Source organism: Gambusia affinis, linkage group LG20, assembly GCF_019740435.1.
Source record: "Gambusia affinis linkage group LG20, SWU_Gaff_1.0, whole genome shotgun sequence".
NCBI lineage: Eukaryota > Metazoa > Chordata > Actinopteri > Cyprinodontiformes > Poeciliidae > Gambusia > Gambusia affinis.
This window is the reverse complement of record NC_057887.1, coordinates 3,890,034-3,917,287: the sequence shown is the minus strand read 5'-3', so window position 1 is coordinate 3,917,287 and position 27,254 is coordinate 3,890,034. Positions and strand designations below refer to the sequence as shown.

The 27,254-nt window shown below is 40.5% G+C and overlaps 2 protein-coding genes across 6 annotated transcripts in view; one reads left to right on the top strand and one right to left on the bottom strand.

Moving 5' to 3' along the window:
* LOC122823406 overlaps positions 1–20,470 on the bottom strand; it is an 87,199-nt gene extending 66,729 nt beyond the window's left edge. The window contains exon 1 of the mRNA XM_044102999.1: positions 20,364–20,470. The gene's annotated coding sequence lies outside the window, so the exon portion shown is untranslated. The remainder of the gene's footprint in view (positions 1–20,363) is intronic.
* Positions 58–27,254, top strand: si:dkey-191m6.4 (rho GTPase-activating protein 22). 5 transcript variants are annotated; one of them, XM_044103000.1, is made up of 10 exons: positions 67–211; positions 8,217–8,416; positions 11,076–11,163; positions 20,405–20,533; positions 23,259–23,466; positions 23,567–23,699; positions 23,775–23,848; positions 23,933–24,054; positions 24,444–25,443; positions 26,076–27,254. In XM_044103000.1, exons 1-10 carry the CDS (start codon positions 169–171, stop codon positions 26,296–26,298), a joined length of 2,220 nt encoding a protein of 739 aa, XP_043958935.1. In that variant the 5' UTR covers positions 67–168; the 3' UTR covers positions 26,299–27,254. The 5 variants fall into 5 exon arrangements, with proteins under 5 accessions (XP_043958940.1, XP_043958935.1, XP_043958936.1 ...); XM_044103001.1 differs by lacking the exon at positions 67–211 and adding an exon at positions 8,023–8,063; XM_044103002.1 differs by lacking the exons at positions 67–211; positions 8,217–8,416; positions 11,076–11,163 and adding an exon at positions 14,832–15,202.

Sequence of the window (27,254 nt, the reverse complement as noted above, 5' to 3'; positions counted from 1 at the left end):
CTGCCCCCGTTTTCTTTCCATTCTCCTCCCCTCGCCGCGGTTCACCCAACCCCCTAGCAGCCGGCCGCACTGCAGAAGGTCAGAAGAGGAGAAGAAGAAGAGGATAGAGGCAAGGCAGGGGTGGGGTGTGTGTGTGTGGATGTACAGGAATATGCCGAGGGGAGAGCGATGACAACCATGCTGAGCCCAAAGATCAGACAGACCAGGAGAGGTAGGTCGCTTTTCCCTTCACGTTGCGTGTTCCCCGACAGCTGCAGGTTCACCGTCTGCTCTGCACGCAGTTGGTTCAAACGAGTCAGAGACGCACAGATTTTCATGCAACTTTTACGCGTTTCGTGAAAACAGTTTAAATCAAGATAAATCTGTGTCTGCAGAAACACTTTCAGTCGTCACATTTTCTCCTGCCCACGCAGGAAACCTCCTAATTTGCATTTACGTTTTACTCCAGCTGGATGCTGCTGCTGCTGCTGGTGTGTGTATGCATGTGTGTGTTTTACAGGGAGAGAGCAGCATCTCTGGTTCCATCAGCGCCACGAGTTTGCCATCACACACCAAAGCACGCGTGTGTGTGTCCCTGGTGATGGATTTGTTAATAAAGCGTGTGGATGCAAGTTTTCCTTCCTCTCTTGGCACTAATCTCCATGACGACAATTATACAGCAGGATCAGATTAAGTTGAAATGAAAAGGTCCTCGTCACGAATGATGATCAAACCGTCTTCTGTACAGGTGTAAAATTGGTAAAGTGGATTAAATCACATTTGCATAAATGCACAAAGTGATTTTAGACATCATGGCTCAATTACATAAAACTAAAATAAGTTGGTTAACAATTATGTGGGTTTGCCATGTGTTTAAATAACAATCCGCAAGAATTTTTATTTGAAGTTCAATGACTCAATTATGTCCTTGCTTTATTTCTAACGTAGTGAAAGCAAATGGATTAATAAGTCGGCGCGATTCTGCCCGAGAAGCATCTACCGCATCGCTCCCGTAAACTGCAGCCCGTGCGCTGACGGCACCACATTTGGCGCACGAGGCGCATAAAAAAAAAGCGAGTGTGTGACAGACGTAGCAGGGAGTAACGCCTGCTGAGCCAAGGGTCAGAGCAGTTCAGAGCGCCAAGCACAGAGCACGTGCTGGTAAGTAATTGAACCGCTTACGACGTCACATCAAAAACGTCAAGGAAAAGATGTAAGCGTAACCATGTAATTATCTGATATTGACGTTAGGGGGAAGATGGTGGAATATTTATTACCTAGGAAGTCGAATGGGCTCGTTTCACCTCTTTAAACTCTGAATACTGGCTTTAAATAAATTTCATTCTGATTGCGGAGCTGTGTATTAAAGACACAACAACATATCCAGCTAATGGCACAATACACAATACTGGACTCCCAATAGTACCAGAAATTTTAGATATAAAATCAGCATCAGTATCACAAATCATAATCTGAGCTTCAAAGAGTCTGTAGTACTTACAGCAGAATATTTTAGTCTGGGTTTGACTGGCAGTATTTGTGGTTGTCTAAGTGTAAAGTGGATCTAATGAGGAAAGAAAATATGAAAATTGAATCTTTTTGCGGAAATAAAATTTAATTTTTCAAGCACTGTAGTGAATTTGTAGAAAGTCATTAAAAACATTAATCTGGTTCTGGATTAACCACTATTAATAAATAAATAGTGTAGTAATGTTTCCTCTTTGGTTGATGAAACACCAGCGATGTGTTTTTTGTGTTTTGTTTTTTTAAATAACGTGCAAATATATTCAAAATTCATTCTCCTTTTACAGTGTTATCTTTTTGAGATATCCATCAAGAAAAAAAAAACTGCTCAGTTTGGTGAAAATATATTTAAAGCTAAAGTTTTAAATAAGTGAATAAAAATTTTAGCTTTAAAAAAAAATGCCAATGTTAATTTTTAGGTTAGCTGTACAAAACCTAGAAACATGTGCTGGCTTGTGTTAGGTTCACTATATTAAATAATGATGGTACTACCATTAATCAGAACTTCTATTGTATTTGTGGTAGATTGGACTATAATAATTTAACCATATTATGTTTTATTATGAATTCTTGGGTCAAACATCGATATACTTAGCCATCTAGCTTCCCAGACAGCTTTTCTGGTTTGCTAACTAGCTAACTTTTAGCTGGCTTGCTAGATACCGTTTGTATAAATTGGTGCAATTATCTTATTCTGTCTTTAGTGTTTATTTAAAGCTAAAAACCATTATCATGTCAACAAAGGTAGAAAACAACAACTAGCTACAGCTTGTGTCAAAATCACTTCAGAATCACTTTTTCAGAAACATTGTTACGATCTGAGAATAGTTTGAGACAAATGGTCCATAGAGGCTTGTTTTTAATCGACAGCAGCTCTATCCTACAGTGGAGACACACAAAAAAAAAATCCCACTGCTGTGGCTTCAGTAATCTCTTCAAATGTCAACATTTTGAAGCTGTAATGGGTTTCGTGGTGCAGTGGCTGGCACCAGGAATGAAGCAGCAGCTGTAATTGCCCACATATCAGCTGCTTCTCCCTCACGCTGCGTTTTGATCTACGTTTCCATGGTTTTATGATCAAAGTGTTACAGTGCAGCACCATGCTGACTTTCTGTTTTTTTCCGAGGCATGCGACTGAAAACTGACAGCTCTGGGTACTGTAAGGAAGAGTGTGAATATAAAAAAAATAAAAATACAAATCACACAGATAACGTGAATGTGGAGGGTGATTTAATGCGCGCACTCATTGCTGCAGATCTGTTCCACTTCACTGCAGGTTTCAAATAACAGGCATGTATGTCAACTGCCACACCTCCAGAAAGTCAAGGATTGATGCCACACGCAAACAGAAACACACACACACACACACCACACATGCATTAGTCAGTATGAGATAGCTGGATGTTCCACTCTGATGCACCTGTAACTCTCTCCGCCGGTTTCCCCAAGCCATAAATCACCGAACAACAACTAGATTAGCCAAATTAAATTCCTCCACCATGCCAGTATGAACAGCTGTGTGTATGTGCATCCATAAGTGCAATGCAGCTTTCTGTGTCATTTTCTGTAGCCTTTGTAGAGAACCCACTTTAAGCTACTAATGGGGATTCTGCTCTCTGGTGTGCATAGAAGTCATTTACTGCTGGTGATAAATATACAACTCCATGATGTATGAGGTGGCACTGTAGAGACCTAAAGCATGCAGGAATGTTGCATCAGATGTCATAACATTTGGGTTTCGTTGCAAGCCTGTGGACGACCATTTGTGCACATGGCAACAGATTCACATGTGCCACAAATGAGTCCAGTTGCTCCGTGGCTTCCAGTTCAGAAACTGATTGAACAATTGAGAATTAAAACAATTATTCAAGAAGAGAACTAAGGTAGAATCTCAAACTATCTGTAATAAATTAAACATGGAGAAACGCTCTAATCGCCCATGTCTTGGTGAATCTGGTACTGCATAAAAGAGTTTGAAAATGGTTGCTAGGTGATGCATCTTGGAGTCTGTTTAATAGTGGTATATTTTTTTTACATGCATCAAACACAGCCAATGGTTTTTGGTTCTATGATTAGTCAACCACTGAAGACTGTTCGTACCCATCTATAGTAAGATTTAAGTGCCTGTTGCTGAAGGGTCTACTGTGGAGGATTACACTATTAGTGTCAGATTCTGCATTACTGTAAGAGTTACCATGAACAAACTCATACAATGCAGGTCAAAATTTGGTATTTACCAGATATCCAGAACAACTTCAAGTTTCTTATAAACTTTAATACTTACTTTTAGATATACATTGATCTTAATCGAGAGTTAGATGGGATAGTATTTCAAGATAGTTTTAAGGTTGAGAAGATTGGCAAAAGTCACAACTTCAGGGCAAAAGTACAAAATAAATCCTGGTTTGGATACTCTATTTATGTTGTTAAAACTTTGTGAGGTCACTTCCTTTGGCAAAAGGTCCGTTGTCGCTACCTACACCAAATTACTGAACAGCTTTGCCGGTGACCATCTTCAGTGACCATTAGCAAGAAGTCAGCAACCCATCACAAGGCAACACAAACACACAACAACGGTTGAGTACCGACTGTCTAAATTTCTTGATTTTCCATAATCCGAATAGTGCTAGTAAGCTTTATGAGCTGGTTGCACCATTTCTTCCTGTTGCAGTCCTTGTGACTGTGCTTACTCTCAACCTTATCAGCTCTATGTGGCACACAAAACAGTTTGATGTGAATACTGTTGGCCTCTGAGCTGGTTACTGTGTGATGCAGAACAAAACTGGGGGCACTAATCTACCCTATTTCATTGGACTTTAAAGATCTGCTGCTGCAACATCTTAATGCTAAACATCAAATCACACCTTCAGGATTTTAGTAGAGTTTTTGCCTCTGTTGGTCTTTACACACTAATTTGAAAGAGTTCATCTGTTATTCCTGGATGTTGCGCTCCCTTCCTACAATTAAAAAAAAAATCATTGCACATGTGCATAAATTACTCCTGGGACGGCAAATCTGGGCCTAGAGTAAGTACATCTGCAAACAGTCCAGGATGAAGCAGAGCCTTTGTCTGACTCGACCCATTCTTAATTTGCTGTTGAGGACATGTTTCACAGAATTGCAGTGATTGTGCCCAAAAGCTGGTCTTACAATAAAAGCGCCTCCCTTTCAGAGTTGTAGTTCATTGTTGCAGAAGAAACCACAGAGCAGTTCCACCCAAAACCCGAGGAAGGTCTGAATCACTCTGCATAGAAGGTCCAAATTTGTGCAGTGGGCAGTCAGGCTTGGCACACACAAACATGCAGAGTTAAAAATCGGTTGTTGTGACTCAGGGGTGAATCATCCAGTATGTTCCACTTGGGCTATGATCCGGGTGGCTCACGTGTTGAACAAAGGAGGTATTTTGTATCCTGGGAGGGTGAGGAGAGATGAAACAATGAAGGGGAGATAAATGGATGGGCTGATTGGGGTGGGAAAGGTAACAGTCATAGTAAGGGAATATGAACGAAAGTTTAATAGTGCTTGTTTTACCATGTCTCAGCATATGTGGACCATATATTCAAACATTGTAATGAAATGGTTTTGATAAGAAAACTGTCCTAAAGATCCATTTGCTAATATTACGGTTCCAGCAGTAGGACAGCAATGTAAGCAAAGAACTATAGATATTTGTTTAGGTATTTAAAAAAAGAGCCTTTAAGCAACAGATGTATCTAGATGACAAAAAAGTATATAAAAAAAAAAACAAAAAAAAAAAAAACCTTTGCAGCAAATGGGCATCAGAAAACAGAGATGGTGTCTCAAGTTTCAGATTTGGATTCGAGTTACGAAGAATTTGGACTCGAGTTACGAAGAATTTGGACTAGACTTATGTTCATGCAGTTCAGCTCCAGTGTCTTGGTAACAATCACAATGCTCAGGTATGCTTTGGTGTATTTTTTATGTCTTGGTTGATTATTTGTTTTTATTGGTTTTTATTGGAGTGAAATACTCCTCCATCTAACTTGGAATGCAATTATGAAGAGCCGAGGCAACAGGGAATGATTTCATAAACACTATTACACAGGGACTTGTGTTGTCTACTGTACTATGAGCCGCCGTGGAAAGACAAAACCAATTTAAATGTAAATTAGCAAATGCAAAGAATAAAACCTGCTTTATTATTCTTACAAGTGATACTGTTCTCATAAAAAAGCAACATTCATTTATTTACATATTTAAAAACAGATGGTCATTGAGAGTTTGCCTATAATCCAAGAGCTAATATGTTTGGCAAGGAATGCTTAAAAATGGTGCTGCTAGAGAAGTTGATGGGCTCTTAAAGGAGCTTTGAAGGGACCCGAGTGGCTGAGCATAAGAAGGGAAAGTAATTAAATTTCAAGTAGGAGAAACGGAGCGTGACAATGCAGAGAGGGAAGAATAAAGATGTCGGTAAGGCTGGAATTATAGGAGAAACATCTTGGTAAGGGGACAGCATTCATTTGAACTTTTTCTCCACAAACTTACACAGTTTTGGGGGGACTGTTAAGTTTTATTTATTTCTTTCAGCAAAGATGATGCAGGACTTCTGCTTCTCTTTGTTGCCAATTTTATTTAAGTCTTAAACAAAATTTCTATTGGTTTACTAAATGATATGACATGTTCCTGTCTCAATTTTTCAAGCATTATATCAATTAAGATGTTAAGAATTGTTAATTGTGTTCACACCCAGTGCAGGTGTCCAGGCCTATTTCTAACAAGACAAAAAATGTTTTTACCTCAACAGAACTTTGTGATAGATCAACACAAATAATTGTATAATGAATAATTGTAAAATGGAAGCAAAATGATTCATCCCTGACCTTTATTTTTGTGTCAATCCCTTTAATTTGAAAAAAAAAAAAAAAAAAAAAAAGGTTTTCTAGGTTCCTAAGAAATAACACAATGCTTTGCCATTGGGGAAAGCCAACTATAATAATACTAGCCTTACAATTAGGATATCAGATGTAAAATGAAAGACTATATATTACAGAGATTATTTTCCCATTATAAAGAGAAGGTATCCGGTAGCTTCCTCCAGCACATTAATCATCACTGCCTCACTAGAGGTTGCCATAGTAACAATTGATTATTTAACAGTGGGCAAAGATTACTACTAGACTGCATTTAGCCTAATTTAAATAGAAAACTGACACTACTTTCACCAGTGCTAAGACCGTTCAATTATTTTGTCTATTATATTTCTGAGTCCAGTTTAAGCTGTTTAATTATTCCGTAAATAATTCCAGTGCTGCAAATGCACCATCTTATCACACCAACAACCTTTTGAGTCAGCACTCTGATTAGCTCTAAACAGACAAGTCATGCCTGTTAAGGTTTAAACATATGTTGGAGGTAGGAAGGATAAATATTGATTTTTTTTTTCTTCCTATTCTTCCACCCGTTGCTTTAGCGACATCTGAAAATTGATCATGTCTAAGAGTGTGCGTGTGCATGCGTGAGTGTGTGTGTGCGCGCATGGTTCAAGAGTGGACCAGCAGGGAGGCTTTCTGCACAATTGAGCTGTAGAAGTTCTAATAAATCATTCAATAACTTTGATCTATTACTAAAAACAAGAATTTGATGCAAAATTTTGAGTTACTGAAGATCATTTCCTAATCCAAACACTTCTGTAGGAATCAACAAGGTTTTGGGTATAACTGTAACGCCCAACAGGACAATTCAAATTGACACTCTGGTTGCAAAACAGCATGAAGCTTCCACCAACATGTTGACAAGTGGATTTTCCAGAAGACATTTGGATCGTCTACATGCGTTATTTATGATTAAAAGTGTCTGTTTTGGAGCAGGAGCTTCTTTTGTCCCAGCATCCTTTAAGTCTGTGCTGATGTTCACCGTCACTGGTAATGTTAGGATTTTGTTTTTAAGCTTCAGATTCATCCTTTTCTACAAATGATGAAGTGTTCATTTTTGTATTTCAAGCAATAGAATGTTTATTTATTAATGAATTGAACTATTTGCATATTTTAATGTCTTTCCAATATTGCATACAAAAGACTTGTGACTAAATGAAAAATCTGAAGAAATAAGAACAAATTTTTTTTATCTAATTACTTGATTATTTTTGTAATCAATTATTCTGATGATTAGCCTGTAGCTGCAGGCCTAATTGCAGCTATATAAAAATGTCAGTTTAGATACTGACATTTTGAAACCATATTAATCTGCAATCTAACAGAGATCAATCTGAGCAGCGTCACAGCTCAATAGCTGCTCTGCCTTTTAAACCCGTCCTTGCCTGAGCTCAGGTTTCACACGTTTGCTCAAAATCAGTCAGCCAGTCCCATGATCTGCTGCTCTGCCGGGGTGTAGAGCAAAACAATCTCTTCCAAGGACCTCTGAAATTGAAGTGGGGCATTCCCGTCACCTGAGGCTGTGTGTACATTTCTTCTCTTCTCTGTTGTGTCTGCTCTGTTGTTACAGTATTTATGTCTGCAGTCCCAATTCTCGTTCAGACAGGAGAACTAGCAGCCTGGGGCAGACGGCTGTAAGTGGTCATTGTCTGAGGAACTGCAGAGCAAGTGTGTATAAAGTTTACAGAACGGGGAGATAAAATCTAATTTACCGTGTTTGGAAGCAGAAAATATGCAAAGCAATAAACTGAAGGAATAACAAATCTGCCCTATATCTTTATATAAAAACATCTCGTATGTGTGGCTTTTGCTTGTTTGCAGCCAGGTCGAAGAGCATGGTGATGGGCGAGGTGTCGCGAGGCTCATGCAGGCCAGCCTCCCCCAGCCTCCAGGAGGGGGCGCTGAAGGCCGGATGGCTGAAAAAGCAACGCAGCATCATGAAGAACTGGCAGCTACGCTGGTTTGTGCTGCGCTCAGATCAGCTCTACTTCTACAAAGATGAAGAAGAAACCAAACCACAGGTAATGTTTCGGACATATCAGGGGCTTAGGTCAATAAAACTCACAACCAGTATACACTTGGTATATTACACAAACATGCTCATGGAGTAACGTGGAAAAACAAAAGGTCATTTGAAAGTATCCAAGTGATGGTTAAAGATGAAGTACTTTGTTTCACAAAAGCATTCTATGTTAAACTTTACACTATTGGAGGGTTTTCTGTATGACGATTACCAAGCATTTCAAAGGTTACAGTTTTTAAAACAGTCAAAATACTGTCATACCCTTCTAACCCTTGAAAGTACTTTGAATGAGATGACAGAGAAAGTGTCAAAGTAACCGGAGGAAAAATTACCACCACCACCAATACCCAAGACAGCTAACTGAAAGAAGGTTAGTATCAATAGCTGAGATTTGTTTTTTATTGCACCAGCGGCCTTTATTCAACAGTAGCTGGACAGTAGGAAGGGCGGACATACAGCAAATGGTCCGGGGCCACCCATCATTCTGAATTCTCTCCGTGTAACACACACCTCAATAGATCTCAATCCAATGAATCGCCTTTGGGATGTAGTGAAACATTAGATTTGGATCATGGGTGTGTAGGCAGCAAAACTGCAGCAGTTTCATGTTGCCATCAGGTCACCACAGACAATCTCCAAGGAATTTATCCCAAACATTGAAATAACGACATTCTGTAAGCAAAAGGCTTTACTACTACAGTAAAAATCCTTCTAGTGGGAATTTCTTTACCGTTGCGTCCAGATGCTGACTCATATTTTCCCAATGAGAGAGTGAGAGAATGAAACACACATGATTTGACGATCATGTAACCCAGAAGAACGCACGCATTCCTTTAAATGTTTGTGATAATCACCTTATACAATCTTGCCAAACTCTGAACACGTATCGATCCTGATCTTCCCTCCGCATAACTACTGTTCATTTAAAGCAGTCCTACCCTTTAGTGCCCATTATCATCCTCCCACCCACACAGTGACTGGAGGCCTTGACAGTCCGTTCTTCAATCAGACCTTGCCAATACTCATTCACCCTGAATTGATTTGAAACTCCCAATGGATTCAGCTGCACCCTTACAGACACACACAATCACCTCCCCCTAAAAACCTGAATATGTGTCAGTCTACTCTTTTTACACCCCCTTCTCTTCTAATCGATTGGGAATCCAAAGGCTAGAGTGGAGTTGGTTGTGTCTTTGTGGGGGTGAGAAGACTAATCTCGGAAACCGAACAAGACTATCCCCCAAAGAGATAAAAGGATGTGATAATTGACAGCAGGAAAGCCAATACTGAGAGGGGGATCTAGACAGGTTTTCTCCTCCCTTTCATCATGCAGAGATAAATCCACTACAGGACAAATGGACCCTGGTTATCAGACAATGGATGATGGGAACTGCCATTAGTGAACACAAAACACAGCTCACCCTCAGATACAAGATTACTTTAAAGTGATGAGGCCAGAGAAGCTTTTATGGTCTCTCTTTATTGCCAAATGTTTTTAACAATATGTTCAGATGTCAAGATCATCACGATCGTCTTGTAGTCGTCTTCTCTTATTTAGCACTGTTGCATTGCAGCAAGAAGGTCCTGGGCTCAAATCCCGGCCCGGGGTCTTTCTGCATGGAGTTTTTATGTTCTCCATGTGCCTGCGTGGGTTCTCTCTGGGTACTTTCTCCCACAGTCCAAAAACATGACTTTCAGGTTGACTGATCTCTCGAATTTCTCCTTAGGTGTGAGTGTGTGCATTATTGCCTCTGTATTGCCCTGTGATGAACACCAGCACCCCTCACAACCCCTCTAGGGATAAGCATGTTTGATAATGGATGGATGGATACTTGCACAGAAATGACTGTTGGGAGGTTAAAACATATGTCCATAACAATGCAAAGCTGAACTGTTGGAGGAAGTATTTCTTCCCCCCTGGTATGCTTCTAGGAAAAACACAGATTTATGAACTCACCACGCTTAACCAGGCTGCAGCTTCTCATGAGCAATTTCAAAAGCATTGGCTAAAATGAGTCTCCCATCAGTCAGCACAATCAACTGTTTGATTTGTGTTCTCAAGTTACGAGTTGCCTTTATTCCTCTACCCATTCATCTTCAGCCAGCTACTACCCGTGTTATTCTGAGCACACAGCTCCCCTGGGATATTCATCCTGCCATGCCCCTGAGCCCCATCAATCCAGAGCCCCCCTTCCGCCCCTTCCATTTGTTTCCATAGCAACTAATGCTGGCGACAGCCCAGCCCTTCTGGCTGAAGCGGTTTTGGCAGACTCTGCACACCGTTTGATGGAGGGTGCCAGTGAAGAGATTAACGGGGGGGTGACCTGCAGAGGCTGGCATCTTTTTGCAGCTTTCTTGGCCCCTGCGTCTCGGAGGCTAAATGGATATTGATCTGGATAATGTATTCTGATAATCTGTGTTGGTTCTGGTTCAATCACAGAAGTGGCTAAGCTTAAGAGGTGTTGCATAAGAAGAGGAGAAGAAAGAGAAAGCAGAGGAGGAAACATTTTTCTAAAGAACGTAGATCTACACGTGTTGGGGAAATCCAATATGAACGCAGGTTAAAACACAAGGGATGGAAATAAAAGAGTGGCATAAAGTAAAGATTTATTTCACTTTGGCACGGTTATTTAACTGAATTTCCCTGTGTCTCTCAGGGCTTTATACCCCTACAGGGATGTCAGGTCAATGAGCTCACAGCCAACCCAGACGAACCAGGCAGGCACCTCTTTGAGATTGTACCAGGTGAGAACCGATACCTTTCTTCTTACTCATCTTTGTCTTCTTTGATTTAATGCACCAGTTTCACAATACACCAATCGACTCCACTTTTTCCATGCTCACTCCTAATATCCAAATATTCATCCAGCAGAGGGCGCCATTTCTCTAACCACTTTCCTCTCTTCTCACACTCTTGCATCAGTTACCATAGGGACTGAGAGTGACAGTCAATTTCAAGGTGGCAGAAAAAAAAAAAAAAAGCACCTCACCCTCCACCTCTTTTAGCTACTGTGAGACTTTAGATTTCAGAGGTGTAGGAGAGCAGTCATGCTTCATACACCAACTGACAGAACCCTTGACCATTGCTTGTTACATCTTCAGACCAGCAAAAAGATTTACTATCCAGGATTATTGTAGTTCCTAGTATAAACTGAGGAGGAGTTTAGACAATTCTTCAGAACTTATAGACCTTTGGATTTTTCTCTGGACTCCAAAATCAGTTTTGACGTGTATCTGAGATCATTATTGTTCTGGAACACCCAACTGTGTCCAAGGTTTAAAAATTTGGGGGAAGTTGTTTCTCTCAGTTTCACTTTTTATAGTACATCAGCATCACTGGCAATGAAAGACTCGTAGCACAATGCCATTGCTATATTTATATAGGACTGAAAGATAGACATCACTGTTTGTGGATATTGTTTGTGTCAGATTTACGGGCATACAAGATATGCGTGAATGCAAAGAGGGTATTTTTTTAAAGTTTGTTTTGGCTCTATTGGCATTTATTTTGATAGTGAATTGACAGGAACGTGGGCAACGAGAGAAGAGGGAAGATGTGCAGCTAAGGTCATTAGGCCGGGACTCAAACCTGTAGCAGAACATGAGGACCAAGCCCTCCATAAGTGGGCTGTGGTTTACCCTTCTGCCACCACAGGACCTGGGGATTGGAGATTCTTGGTGAGGAACACACAAACTCCATGCAAGAATGGCATGGACTCAAAATCATGACATTCTTACTACAAGGCAACAGTGATAGTAAGCGTACCAGTGTATATTTCATTATTAAATGGGAGGTCAACGAGTGCTGTAATCCAAATATAAAGATCAAGGTTCATCACAGGCAATAACTATATATTCCCCATGCTTTCCTTCAGCATTTGTTTGTTGGTCTCTTCTTGTGCTTAGAATAGTTGACAGGTTTGTGAGTGTCTGTATTTCTTCCTAACCAGTCAATATTACAGGGGGGTGTGATTCCCCCCACGAGCTTCAAACTGACAGGTCTGCACAGCTGGACCCAGAGAAGAGAAGGGAGTTTGAGCAAAAATTCAGACAGCTGAAGAGGGAAGTGGTCAAGTGGAAAGAGAAAGGGGGAGGAAGCATGACATGATTGGGGAAGAAAAAAAAAAAAAAAAAAGCTTTTTGAAAAGATGTGAAATATCACTGATGGAAGTTATCGCAAGTGTTTTTAAGATTTCTATGGATCCACAGGGAAGAAACTTAGGTTACCATACTCCCTCTTTATCCAATCTAACCCACTGAGAATGATAGACAGAAATGCTTTACTCACTTACTGCTGTGTGAAAGGAAGAGGCTTGAAACTTTAGACTGCACATGGTGATCAGCTGTTATGGTGAAATAAAGGAAATTTGCATGTTTTCTTTAGGATTTTGGTCAAATGTGACGATTAGAGTGATTGACACTAACAAACGGTTGCGTATCATAAGTTTAACTGCAATTGTGCATCATCCACAGTTGGCTTCAGCTGTGTTGTAAAATGTAAATACCGAGAAATGGCAAAAACATTTACAACCGATTCTGAGATTTTCATTTAAGCTTGGAAGCTACCAAAATAGATTAATATGGTTTAACTTCTTGTCTGAAAAGAACCATCACTGGCATATATTCATGGCAATCTAGTGTTTGTCATCAATACTCTTATGATTTTAAACTGTGTATTTTAATGTATTCAATAATCAATCAAATTATTCAAAACAATAAAAGCCACATTTTCAAATCCAGAATGTGTGGTAAACATATTGAAAGCACAAGCAGATACAACAGATATAAATGAAGTACAGCAAATTGGCTGTACTTCATAAATGAAGTACATTTAAATGAAGTACAGCAAATTGGCTGTACTTCATAAATGAAGTACATTTAAATGAAGTACAGCAAATTGGCTGTACTTCATTTAGTTCTCTTGTGTTGCCAGTGAGGCATTCCGCTCTCACTGGCAACCTGCTTGAACTGGAGACATGTTGTTACAAGACACAAAAACAGTTACCTTTTAAATCAATCCTCCCATCCCTGGCTTACTCTGACATTTTAAAATTCCTCTCTGATTCTGGAAATGGTGAGCCTTGAATCAGTAACTGCATCACCAAGGAGTGTTTTTGTTACTGTCAAATGGTAATGCTTAATGCGGCACGTTCCCCGATTGGAAAAAGTATTGATTTGGGGTAAACTGGTAAAGCCTGATCAACTTTCAAACTGGAATCAAACAGTTTCTTGAAGGCTTCCTAGTAAAAACATTCCAGCAACTTGTACCTTTTAATTATCACTTGCAGTTTATCCAATTGGTATCTTATATTTAAAAATCAGGGCTAGCTCACCAGCCATAAGACTTGCAATGGACACAAGAGGGAATGGCTTTTTCCATCATTTTTGTCTAAACGAAATCAGCAAGAATTGGAAAAGGACTGGGTCCATTTAAAGTAGTGATAGAATTAGCACAATAAGCTACTGCAATAGTGCTAATGCAGCAATGCAATGCAAATCCTAATTACTATTAGGTATTTATTGGTATACTGCACCAGCATGCTATCCATTCGGGTGGTATGCAGTGTTGGATTTATTTGCAGAGTAGCCAAGGTTTTCCACAAAGTTCTTCAACTGACGTGTTGTATGATTAGCCAGGTAATCATACCAGGCTCTATGTTCTAACATAGAACATAAAGCAGCTCTATGTTCTATGCTTACTCTGACATTTTAAAATTTCTTTCCGATTCTGGAAATAGAATGTGCTGCAGTTCAGAGCTTTTGGGCTCTTGGCTTTGGAGAACTGATTGCTTGCTGTAGGTGTGGACTGTGCTGAAGTTTAAAATGTTACCCAATCACTAACGTTTGGCTCAAAACCAGAAAAGTCACGTAGGTAATGCTGCAGTTCAATGCTTTGAAGCTTACCGGAAATCGCCTGCACTGTAAACAACCATCCTCCACCGTGAAAAGAGAAGTGCCAAGTCAAGTGAGATGGATGTTAATTCAATATTTGGAGACGTGGCCAACCGGTTGGCTTCTTTAACCTCCTCCACCCACAAGGCCAAACTACATCTCTAAAACACCGCAGAAAATCTACGTCCTCATTGACAAGGTTGCTGATTGGCCAGGTTGAAATTCCACTGGAGAAATCCAGTTCAATGGAAGAAAGCCCAGATGGAGCACCAAAGGGAGATGAGAATAGAATGGAACTGCACAGGAAAGCAATGATCAAGCTATTGTATGATAAATGCTTTCATTGTTTCCAAGGATTAGATCCAGTTGGACTTGAGAAACACTTTCAGAGTTGCCTGTGTTCATGGAGCTTGACTGATTTTATAGGTTTTCCCTGCGTGTGTGTGGGTATGACTTTGTGTGGCAAAGCTTAGAGGACAGCCCATCTCCCAGTTACTCCTCACAGACACTCTAAAGACACAGAGAGAGAAACTTGTTCCACCCCTCCTTGGGGATTTGCCTCTCCCCAGGGGGGCTGAGAGTACAGACCTGCTGCCGGCACTGCTGAGTGAGAGAGCAACGGAAGAAAAGAGAGCATGAAAAGACTGAGGTGTATGAAGCAGGGCTCGTCTGACTGTTTCAGTTTCTACCCGAGTTGAGTATGCCTCAGCGGGAGGTTCTGGCCGCCGGCACACCTACCTGCGTGCCGATCGGCTTCCAGAAGGAGCCTGTGTTGTTGGAGGAGCTGCCTCTTCATGTCGGAGCCCTAGGCCCAAGCCTCTCCCCACTGCAGCCTGAGACATGGGGCCGGTCTGCTGCAAGCCGGACAGACTGAAGAAACAACATCTCCAAGGTAACAGGAAACAGATGCTGGAGAGTTTTTACAAGTGTGGCAGACAGTGAAGTGGAGACCGGAGTGGCTTTGAGACTGCTAGAGGCTAAGATTTACAGCAGAATCGGAACAAACTGTTTTTTGTGTTTTGAGATAGGCATTTGGGCTCATTTTACTTCTGGAATTTAGACATTTGAGGAAGACCTAAGCATAATGTACATAAGTGAAATGTGCCGCTTACCATGGCAATAGCCTTGTCTCAGGCACTTTTTATCACATTTGTGGGAAGGAAAAAAAATTGTGGCGATAAAAGCTTGAGCTTTTCTTGTACTTTAGCATACATAGCTTACATATTTTACTCAGGTCCCTCAGGACCTGGTCCAAGTCAGTCAGTTCCTCCAAAAGACAGAACCCCCAACCATAACTTCAATTTGACTTAACTCAAAAGTTTCTTTCTACATGCAAGGAATGGTCCAACCAATATACCACCATAATCTGCTTTAATTGAACTCTTGTTTGTTTGCTTTGAAAGTCTGGTTCTCTTAAAAGCACAAACTCTGAAGAGGACCAAAAGGAGTGAACTACATCTCAATTCGGTTGACATAAACTCTGGTGCAGTATGAATGCATATGGATGCCAAGCAGAGTGAATACTGGTCTAAAAGTCAGAAGCGGACTAAGAAAGCAGGAAGCAGGCTATAGCATTGGGAAGTGGTTCTCAACCTTTTTTGGGCCAGCGCTCCCTATCCATCACCCAGGTGCCTTACTGCCCACATCAAAGAAGATGTAGGCTACTTGCACCGAATATTATTTCATGATTAATATTACTATCATTATTGTGTCCGTCTTGATTTTCATTGTTTCTGCATTTATCATCAAAAATGCATCATCATTTTTAAAGGTGTCCAAGAAAAATGCAATGGACATTCAACTTAAAATTGGTACTCCTATCAGCAGCCAATCAGAGTGGAAAAAAATTCTTGTTCTGTGCCATTTTCTGATGTTTGTTGTTAAATCTTGCATAAAATGAGCAGATGAAAAATGTACAACAATTCCAGCTTTGAACAATTTGCAAACTTACTATGCTGTGCAACAGTAAAACTGCAACTGTATTAATCAGAACGTTTCTCCTCTTCAGTGTTTCTGCCAGTTTCTGGTGGTGCAGCTCTGTGCTGCCTTCAGGAGAATGGGACATCAGAGTATCATCCATAAAATTTAATCCACATGGCATTTACTGAGCAAACCAGACCTTTAAGAGCAAACGTTCTAGGTCCTTTTTATGCCATACAAATGGGACAGAACCATGGACGATATTGTCAATAAAACTGTCTATTGATTAAAAGATTAAAAATGTTACTGTACAGAAATTACAAAAAACAAAGCTGATTCTTAATCAAATCCTAATGTGTCAAATTGAAAGTGTCATCGAGTCACTAAGCACCATGACATTAATGCAGACATGAAAAATAATACTGAAGAAATAAATATATACAATAAAATCTAATTAAAAGCATAAGCGATAAGTTCCTTACTGTTATGGTCTGTAAAATGCATTTATTAGTAGTACTAGACATGGTCTCAACAAAACCAGGCACTTTTATCTGAAAGTAGTGTCTGTTTGTTCTTGCCATATAGTATCCCATATTAATTATTGCTCAAAAAGCCTTGCCATACAGGTTTATTCCTTTGTATTTAGTTTCTTAGTTTGCTCTTGCATTTTGTTCTTTGTGCATTTCCACTTAGTTTCATCTTTTCTTTGTTTATTGCCATGTCCTCTTTAGTTTCCCTCTTTTATTAGTTTGCGTCCCCTTTGTATTGACACCATCTTCCCTCATCATGCCATTCACCTGCTGTGCCGCCTCATCTGATCTGCCCTCATTTAAGCTCTTGATTTTTCACTGTTCAGCATGAATCAGGATTAGACTCTGTTTTCATATCCTGATTCACATCCAGTTTGTTCCCATTTCTGAGTTTTGCTCAACGTGTGCGTCTTTTTTTTTTTTCTTTTTTTTTTTTGACGGTGCGGAGTTGTTGGGGAGTTAATTGATAGGGAAAGGCAGACTGACATACCTGTTACAACGACGGAAAAAATCCCAGTAAACTGATAAGTGAGATTTTGATGTGTTGGCACTGCCGTTGCATACCAGACCATTTACAGCACTGATGTTAACTCTATAAAATTAATGCACTCATTCGTGAGCGCACTAAATAATCATGCCAAAAAATGCCTATTTTGGCATAATTATGCCTTCCACTCATGGGAGGATTTTTCCTTATTTAAACAGGTTACTTTTTCTGAGGGATACACAGTGAGAGTATCCTGACTTTAGTCATTACATGTTTATAAGAGCAATATTCCGTTGTCCTTCCATGGAAGCGTGCATCACCCAGATGAACATTAAAACACTTTTCAATACAAGTTGCTGCTTTGACACAACTACATCACTGCCATACCACATCTATAAAAACTCTCAATAAGATATTTGAAAACCAGACACCGGAGAAGTGAGTCACAGGAAGGCTGTTAGCCGGTGTAACACTGAACTGATGCGGTGAAGCTACCAGTAGCAGGAACACGGAGCTGCGCCAAGAAGCTAACAGAAACACTGAAGAGAAGAAGAGCTACCACAGTTGCACACCTCAGTTTTTAGCAAGTAGCTCAAAGTCTAAATAGCTATTGTTGTGCTTATAAGGGGTAAAGTTTATTGTCGCGCAAACACCCCCCCAAAGAAATCGCAGCGCCCCCTACCATCCTCTGAACGCCCTCATTGAGAAACACTAGTGTAGGGCATTCTGGGTAAATACAACCAAGGCAAATACATGAGAGAAAAGGCATGAGGCCTTTAGCCAACGACAAAAGAGAAAGCCTACAACCACTAAAATCCAACACCACTCCATTTTTGTTTAGATTTTGTAAAGAAGGAAGTTGCACTCGGTGTCTTCTTCAGAGGTTTTTGTCCCCTTTCCGTCAGTAGTTGTTGGTGCAGCAGCACCACCACAGGTGAAAGTAGCACCAGCTGCTCTGCCCAGGTCTGGTGGACCAAGCTATGGATAGCTTTACATCTACGGCTGTGGTTCCCTATTCACCAAAACACACATACACCCTACTGCTGCTCAAATGTTCAAATTCACTGAGTAGGTTAAAAGTACTGACATACTTGGCATACACTGCCAAAACCTGCTTATAAGACCACAGTGTTCCTGTTCTTGATTGGCCAACAATCTCCTCTGACCTTTAACCCCATAGAAAATCTGTGGGTTGTTAAGAGGAATATGAGAGACACCAGACCCAACAAGGTAGAGAACTGAAGGCAGCATCAAACAGGGTTTCCATTACAGATGTGCAGTGCCACAGGCTGATCTCCATGCCACGTCACATTGACGCAATAATTGCAGCAAACATAGCCTCAGCCAAGTACAGAGTGCATACATCCCTTTTATTTATATGTTTTCCAAGACACTGAATTTGGGTTCTCCTTAATATGCAAGCCATAATCATCAAAATTACAAGACTAAATGCTTTAAATATTTCACTTTGTGAAATTAATATTTACAAAATATAAGCTAAGCTTTCTGAAATGAGTGACAAAATACTAAGACTTTTTGGGGAAGTACTTGTATTCCTTGACTGGATTTCTTATTAATTGTTAGAAGAAATTATTTCATTCCCAATTCACTGTTTAGTCCCCTGGCAGTTTAGGTACTGTTCATACTGAACATCTTCACTTTCGTTTTGTTGTTCACTACTCTGCTGTTGCTGACTAATACGAGCACAAAGCCCATCTGCCGTTTGGCAAAACAAAAACACATCTCGATGGTCCAGAAAGCTTTGGGGAAAATATGTGAAATGTCATGGATGTTGTGTATCCTTACAGCATTTCAGAAAAAGAGCAAAACATCACAAGTCTGTCACTGGAGATACAGGATGAGATGCATTCAGACTCTCTGTCTTTTTTAATAACTTTGAGTTTGCTCGGGCAGATTGAATCCCTCATTTGAATCCGTGTTGATAATTTGTAAACCTTGCATTCCTGAATGAAGCTACATTATATTCCTGTTCTCTGTGTTGGTATGGTCATACGGTGCAGCCCTGCTCATCATGAGAGTGTGACTTTAAAAAGCTGGGTGACAATGGCCCTCAGCTTCCATTGAGCTGCTGTTTAAATTTGGCTAAATGACTGTGACAACAATGACTGTGGCTGTGGCAACACCACCGCCCGACACTAATGGCTCCAAACAAGAAAACAGAGACATTCTCCGAATTACTCAAGTGCGTGCTAAAGAGATCAAAAAAAGTGATTCTTTTTATTTCTTGCTTCTTTCTGTTTTTTCCTTTTCATGGAATTTCTTATTCAGCAGTATTACCTTATAGCAATCTTAATTATGTTTCTTTTTTCCCCCAAATTTAGTGTCTTTTTATGTAGTGTATCAGTTTGTTTATGTGCTGATATTTCACCGAAAACAAGCTGCTCAGGATTAGGTCAAGAACTTTGAGCAGAACTGATAGAGCCATCTAGTGGTGAGACAGATGTAATGCATCTTTGTTCACCTTTAGAAAACAGATGGTTTGGGAGTATTTTGCATAAATTCAAAAGTAATAAAAATAGTGTAAAAATAGTTTGATTGTGTAACAATATTATAGCAAACAACCAGAGGTGGATAGATTGTGGCTGAATTAGAACAATTCCTCAAAGATCAGTGGTTTAGAGGTCAACTACTTTGTCTGCACAGAACCATGTAATTTTTTATTTTTCTGCCTTAATAATCATCTTCATTTAAATACGGCATTTTGAGTTTAGTTGTGACATCTGACTAAAATTGGTTTGATGTTTTGAAACACCGCAGTGTGTCAAACATACAAAATAAGAAAAGGTAATCAGGAAGGAGGGTAAAGACTTTCACACCGTTCAGGCAGTAAGGAGTTCAACTTTGCTATAGTCTGATGCTGGCAGCTAGCCCACACCTTTACATAAAGGTCAGCATTCCTCATGTGAACACACTGCCAATAAACAGTAGACAATATCTATAATAATAAGGCCTTTTTCTCCATGTCTTATTCTACATATCATAACTTATTTGACGCATTAACTTCCTTTCAAACTAATTCGAGATGCTTGAGTTTAAACTTCCCACACCGTTTCATTCCCATAACTTTGTCATACGTGTCTTGCAATTTCAGTCACCTGTATTCCTCTCTCAACTCCTCATCTTTGTCTCTCACCAGGTGGAACGGGAGAGAAGGACCGTGCCCCGATTAGCCATGAATCCTTCCTGCTCATGGCAAGCTCGCAGACCGACATGGACGACTGGGTCAAGGCCATACGGCGGGTCATCTGGGCGCCATTTGGCGGAGGTAAACTCAAGCTTCAACCTAAAACACATGGAAAATTTATGGTTTATGTAGGGCAGATGAAGACTAACATTCTTCAGAATCACAGAAATGTAAAAAAAAAAAACAATGCTTATAAAGTCTGACGACAGAGCTCCAAAAGTGGGGAAAATGTTGATTTCCTGTCAGCCACACAAGGCTTCAAAATCTACAAAATGCATTTGAAACAAGATTTTAATGTTTAAAATGGAAACGCCATCATCATACCTGACCTTTAGCTTATCTGTGTCAAGTTAGATAATATAGCCGCTCTGTCCAGTTCCTAGCCAGCAACATCTTCACAAACATGATCCAGTCTATCTATTCCAGGATATTTCCAATATAGACTAAATTAGATCACAGGGAGCTTCTATTTTGTTTCCGCCATCAGTTGAGGGGAACTTGTTGGTGGATGACGGGTTTTGGTTTGAATGATGGTTGGTTTGATGCAGGAACCAACTAGTCTGATGTTAATTAGCTTTACATCCCAGATTAGTTCATTTGAGAGGATAGAAACATATCCAGACATGTCTGACTGTATAGAGGACCAAGGCGCAGCTGAACACCAGTGTCTTATGTTACCACAGGAACTATATTAATAGGGGCATAAATTTGGAGTAAGTTACCAATAATATCGTGGATGACATCACTGGGAGACTTGTTATATTTGTCATTCTGTCTCAAGCAGAACTTGTACATTATTAAACTACTTTCAAACTTTTTTATATATATATAACAACGTGTAAATTTCTACGGTAGAAATATACAAAAAAAAAAGGTAACCGTATTAGCTAGCTTTGTAGCTTTAGCTTAGCGACGTCTTGCTTGAGCCCGTTAGCTCAAATCTTTCAAGGAAAAAGAAACATAACCCTAAACTGTGACAGTGTGATGTAATTAGCAACAATTACATCAATGGAGCTAATAAACTCGGTTCTGTGTGTGGCTCGGTCATGTTTCCAGCCGCCCTCTCAGATTCACAGATCCCGAAGTGTGTGTGTGTGTGTGTGTGGGCGTGTGTGTGTGTGGCTCGTCTCGGTTCACAGTCCAGAATAGACCTGTCGCCAGCTCTCGGAGCTGAGGTTAACAGCCCACTGACCTCCTCGTGTTCTTCCGCTGTGCTGCAGTCGTCTAGTTTGCCTCAGCTTACTTGATTCGGTTCTGGAGTTTGGAAATGAAGGATTAATCCCCTGGTTCCCAGAGTGAAATGCCAAACACGGGATGGATTAACGTAGTGAAATGCGGCTTTGGGATGTATGAAAGACGCTCTCTGCTGCCGTGCAGCTCCTGCATGGTGAAGTACCACGACTACTGCGAGCTGTCAGCCCGCTGTGACTGCTGCAGCCAGTCATACAGTAATTAGTTGCTAATTCAATACACCTGCGCTGCCAGAATTGCTGGTTTCAGCTAAGTATATTTATGTTTTTATTAAGTATTAAGTTACATAAATAGCGCTTAACTAATTATAAAATTAGTAAAGACAAAAGTTGGGGATGAATAGTATTGCTCTAACAACATTTATTCTAACATTTTGTCTTAATATATCATTTTAAAATCGCTTTCATATTGTTATTGCATTATAGCTTAATTTCTTAAAAATGCACTACATAAATCATTTCACCATGAACTATTATGTCTAGAAATAAGCAACATAAATGGGACATTATGATCATAACGATTATTATGCATATGTATAGACAGACAGACAGATAGATGGGATGCATTACACTCCTCATATGCACAAAAATCATGTATATGCATTTAGACTTTCAAATATGTTTGAAAGATAAATTCACAATGTTACCACTATTTATTGTTTAAATATTATTCTATATTACAATATTTAAATGTTTAAATATTACACTATCAAATATACCAAAAAAATATACATATATATAATTTGAAAATAATGGCACAAAAACATCCAATGAAGATGAGAAGGTGAAATAGCTAGACAGAATTCTGTCTGGACAAACTATTGGCTGGTGCATGTGATGTATGTGTTACTGACTGGCTGTACTCCCAAGAGCAGAATTAAGGGAATACATGGATAAGACGGTTTCACACTGTGCGTATTAATGTATAATTAGATATAAGCATTTGGTGGGGTGTCAAGTGTTCACGGATTTCAGCTATTTGCAGGTTAGTGTTGTGGCCACCCACCAGAGTGAATCCCCTTGGTCCACATTCAAGAAAAGACCTTTTGAATCGCTGTCTACTGTAATCAGTCCCGCCAGTTTTTCATCATTCTCCAATAAGGGAAATTCACGCAAAATAAGCAGATTCCCACATTTTTCCGTGCCAATGCATAATTGTGAGTTTACTGCAAATTTTCTGCAAAAATTGTCAATAACATTGGGTTTAAGTGTCGCTGCTCACCCCGCCCTGCAGGTGGCAGTATGTCTAACTAATATCACAATTCTGCCTCATCCATACTTGGTGTCAAATTATAGTCCAGAATCTGAAATATTTCTAAAGAACCACCACAAAATCAGTCATTTGACTGCTAAAAAAATCAGAAAAACAACAGCAAAATACTGGAGGACTGTGTACTGATCACTGTACATGCCTTGTGACTATAGTTCCAGTTACCTATAGTGACACATCAACTAATGTTTAAAAGGCTGTTAGATTTACTAAACCTCCCTCCACACTGCAAAGCCTCAAACAATTTCTTCCAATCAGACTTTCTGTTTCAAATGTTTATCTTCAGGAATTTTTGGCCAACGTCTGGAGGACACAGTGCAGTTTGAGAGGAAGTTTGGACCCCGGCTGGCACCACTGTTGGTAGAACAGTGTGTGGACTTCATCAGAGAGAGGGGCCTGGATGAGGAGGGTCTCTTTCGGATGCCCGGACAGGCCAATCTGGTCAAAGATCTTCAAGAGGCCTTTGACTGCGGAGACAAGCCTTTGTTTGACAGGCAAGGGGTAGAGGTTAGGAGGTAGATGAAATCCAATATCTAGTGTCCATGACTTTTACAGTTCTGATACTTCTTTCTTTTTACGTGTACTGACTCACAGTAACACAGACGTCCACACGGTGGCATCCTTGCTGAAGTTGTACCTGAGAGAACTGCCTGAACCAGTCATTCCTTTCTCCAAATATGAGGACTTTCTAACCTGTGCACAGCTTTTGGCCAAAGACGAGGAGGAGGTTTGCACTGTTTAGTTGTAAGGACTTTTGGTGCCATCACTTTCACAATAACTAATATATTTTGTTTTAAATCAGGGGATCCAGGAGCTTGGGAAACAAGTTAACACTCTACCTCTGCCAAACTACAATCTCCTCAAGTACATATGCAAGTGAGTCCTCTTCCTTTCAATGCAACCTCAGCAAACAATTTGTGTTTCTTTTAGTCTGACTTTGGGAATGTTTTGTTTTTTCAGGTTTCTTGATGAGGTTCAATCCCACTGCAATGAGAACAAGATGAGCGTTCAGAACCTGGCCACAGTATTTGGACCAAATATCCTTCGAACCAAGATGGAGGACCCAGTTACTCTCATGGAAGGCATGAACACCAAATACACAACGGCTCGCAAATGTTTTCATGCCCCTTAAACCTCTTTACATTCTGCGATGCTTGAACACCAACACAATGTAGTGCATAATTGTTTCACTGCTGGTCTTCTTTGGTCTTTATCAAGCTTTCATTTTATTAATGGTTTCTAGGTCTTCACAGATCAGCTGGATTTGGATTGACTCAATTACACTGAGGGCGACTCAACAGGAAACTTTCTGAATGCAATTCCACTGAGTTTTATTTAAGGGCTTTAGAGTGAAAGGGGTTGAATAGATATTTGCGCCATGCTTTTAATTGTGAAAAACATGAAATCTCCATACTACTTTGTATTAGTCTTTCGCATAATCACAATGACCTTTTGCATGCACATTGTCTAGGAACGTCTCTGGTCCAGCACCTAATGACAGTCCTCATTAGGGAACACCAGCGATTATACTCAGGGAGGGAGCACGAAGGACCTGGTTTGCCCCTAATGGAGTTACCTGCCCAGGGGCATCAGCTCCAACACCGCAGCCTGGGAGCATGGATATCTGAGGAGGATCTACAGAGCGGTCCAGGTTCCAACACTGAACAAGAACTCCACAGCAGTGCCTCATCTCTGGACACCAAACTGTCTGTGGGCATCACCCCTAACCCAAACCCTGGACCAAAAATGGCACCTTCAACGGGGAAAGGAGAGCCTGTTGTCAGTCCAAGTAAACAAGCCAAGACCATGCCTTCCTGGAAATACTCTTTCAAAAGTTCTTCAACTCCCCGTTGCCAGCCACAGGCTAAGCAAGTTACCACATGTGCCACAGTGGCAGATACAAGTGCTCCTTCCGGTGGCGGAGGTAACTGGCTCATGAATGGTCTGTCCTCCTTGAGAGGACACCGCCGCACTTCTTCAGGGGAGCGATCCGCCAGAGATCGTGACTCTACCGGGTCGTCCCAGAGACTGTCCACTTATGACAATGTCACGTCTTCCTCCAGCACGGGGAGTGTTCCCAGTGTCTCCAGCACACCGTGGTCGAGCTCCTCTTGCGATATCTCCATTCCAGACTCCGGCGGAGAACCTCAGATACATCAGAATTTTGGAGGTGGAGCGGATAGCGACGAGAGGACGGAGTGGACAGAGGGCCAGAGGGAGACTGAGAGGGAAAAGGAAGCGGGGAGGGCAACGGAGCCAGGCGCGGATCTGGACGGATGTGAAGCCATGGAGCTTTGCAGCAGCAGCGTGGCATTCGGCGAAAGCGAAAACGTACCAGTGGTGGCAGGGGTGCCGTCCATTATTATGACAGAAGACGGAGATGGGACTACCCTGACCCTGAGCACTCTGGTGGAGGAACTGAAGGAGGAGTTGAGGAAACAGAGGACAACATATGAGACCAGGATTCAAAAGTAAGTAGAGACAGAAGGATCTTTTTAACTATGGAAAGCAAAAATACTATTTTCTTACTGGTTTTATCAGCATGTATAACTGTGATGACAGCGGCCATGCGTAGTTGGATATTATTTATTAATTCAGCTGTTCCGTTTCTGGCTTCAGAGGTTTATTAGAGAACATTAGAAAACAACCAGCATTATGAAAATTAAGGAACACAGCACACAGGTGAGGGACAATGCTGTGGAGAGGTTTAAAACAAGGTTAGGTTGTAAAATAATATTCTTTGGCCACTGTTCAAGCCATAATTTGTAAAATAAAAGAGTTAGGCATAACTGGAAACCTCCCAAGAGATGACTGTCCACCTAAGCACCTAGGCAACAGGAACAACAATCACACAAGCAGCCATTTTCACTATGGAGGTGTAGATCACAAAGACTTTGTAAAGTTAAACAGTCAAAAATCAACTGTAATAACTTGGTCTGTCATAAGGAAAAAAATGTTAGTCATTCAGTCAGATATGTCACAGTCTCAAATGCGATATTTAATTAGCAAGCTATATAGTCAGCTTACAAATACAGATACAGAATAGATACATCATCTCATATAATCATCCCTGACCATTTTGTCCTGTGCTGCACCCATTCAGATTGGAAGAGTCCAGCACAGCACTGTGTGCCCAGATGGAGCGTTTAGAACAAGAGATGGAGCAAGAGAAGAAGAAGCAGCGCATGCTGGAGATCAAACTGCGGAACTCTGAGCGGGCGCGGGAAGACGCAGAAAATCGCAACCGTCTCCTGGAGAAGGAGATGGAGGATTTCTTCTCCACGCTGGGCAATCTGGCCCTGGGCTCAAGGACAAGCGACATTTGACTCAATATGGATTTCCTGTTTTAGCATTAGCCATCAACTGACGTCTATGGGGTCGAAGCAGCAGGATGCTTCTTTGCGGAAATAACTAACAGCAGAAGAATAAAAGGAAGCATACTGTTGCACATTTCCAACAAGCTTGAAATTGATTAAAAGAATGCTGAAGGACGTAAATGTCGTCATTGTTCTGTGAGACGGTCCTTAGGAGCATTGACTCTTTGGCAAGTCTTCATGCTTGAAACTGAACATGAAGATGGAGCTCCTACAGTTAGCATTCCCTGTTCACTGAGGTTTCATGTTTCTAATGAAGGCAGTGTCATAAACATCTCAGGTGCCTGTTTCATGACTGAAAAATGGTAACATAACTTCGCCAAAGCTTTGTACCGGAGAGCACTTCTTCAACCACTACTTTCCATCGGCCTTATACTAACACTGTAGAATTGTAGGAATCATTTATTATTTATTTATATTTACAGAAGTAATAGTTTGAGATTCGATCAAATCTGCTTTTTACCTTTTGCTTGATTCTGTGATTCTCAAACTTTTTATAACTGTTACCATCTCAGTAAATATCTTGTTTTGGGGGAAAACACCATCTTGTCCAGATATTATTTATGTTGTCATTTTTTTGGCAGTTATTTTATAACTGTCACAACAAAATATGGAGTTTTTCAGTTTCTCTAAATGTCTCCAAGTAAGACATCTGACATGCTGCTAGCTTGCTACAGTGAGAAACGTATTTTATTTCTCACCAGCCCCAATTTAGAAATCCAACATGGCTGCCTTCCATGTGAAATTGGTAGATAAAAGAAAAAAGACTGTTTATGGGAATTTATGATAATTTGTGCCATTAAATCTGTCATATACGACTGTACAACATATTTTAAGGGAACCTGATGATACAGTATTTGAATGCACAAAACAGATCAACGTACATTGTTATTGGCTGGTAAAGCTAA

Coding starts and splice junctions, on each gene's coding strand:
- si:dkey-191m6.4 (XM_044103000.1), top strand. CDS start 169: ATGACAACCATGCTGAGCCCAAAGATCAGACAGACCAGGAGAG. Junction 212..8,216: donor GATCAGACAGACCAGGAGAG/GTAGGTCGCTTT, acceptor GCTTGTTTGCAG/CCAGGTCGAAGAGCATGGTG. Junction 25,444..26,075: donor TATGAGACCAGGATTCAAAA/GTAAGTAGAGAC, acceptor GCACCCATTCAG/ATTGGAAGAGTCCAGCACAG.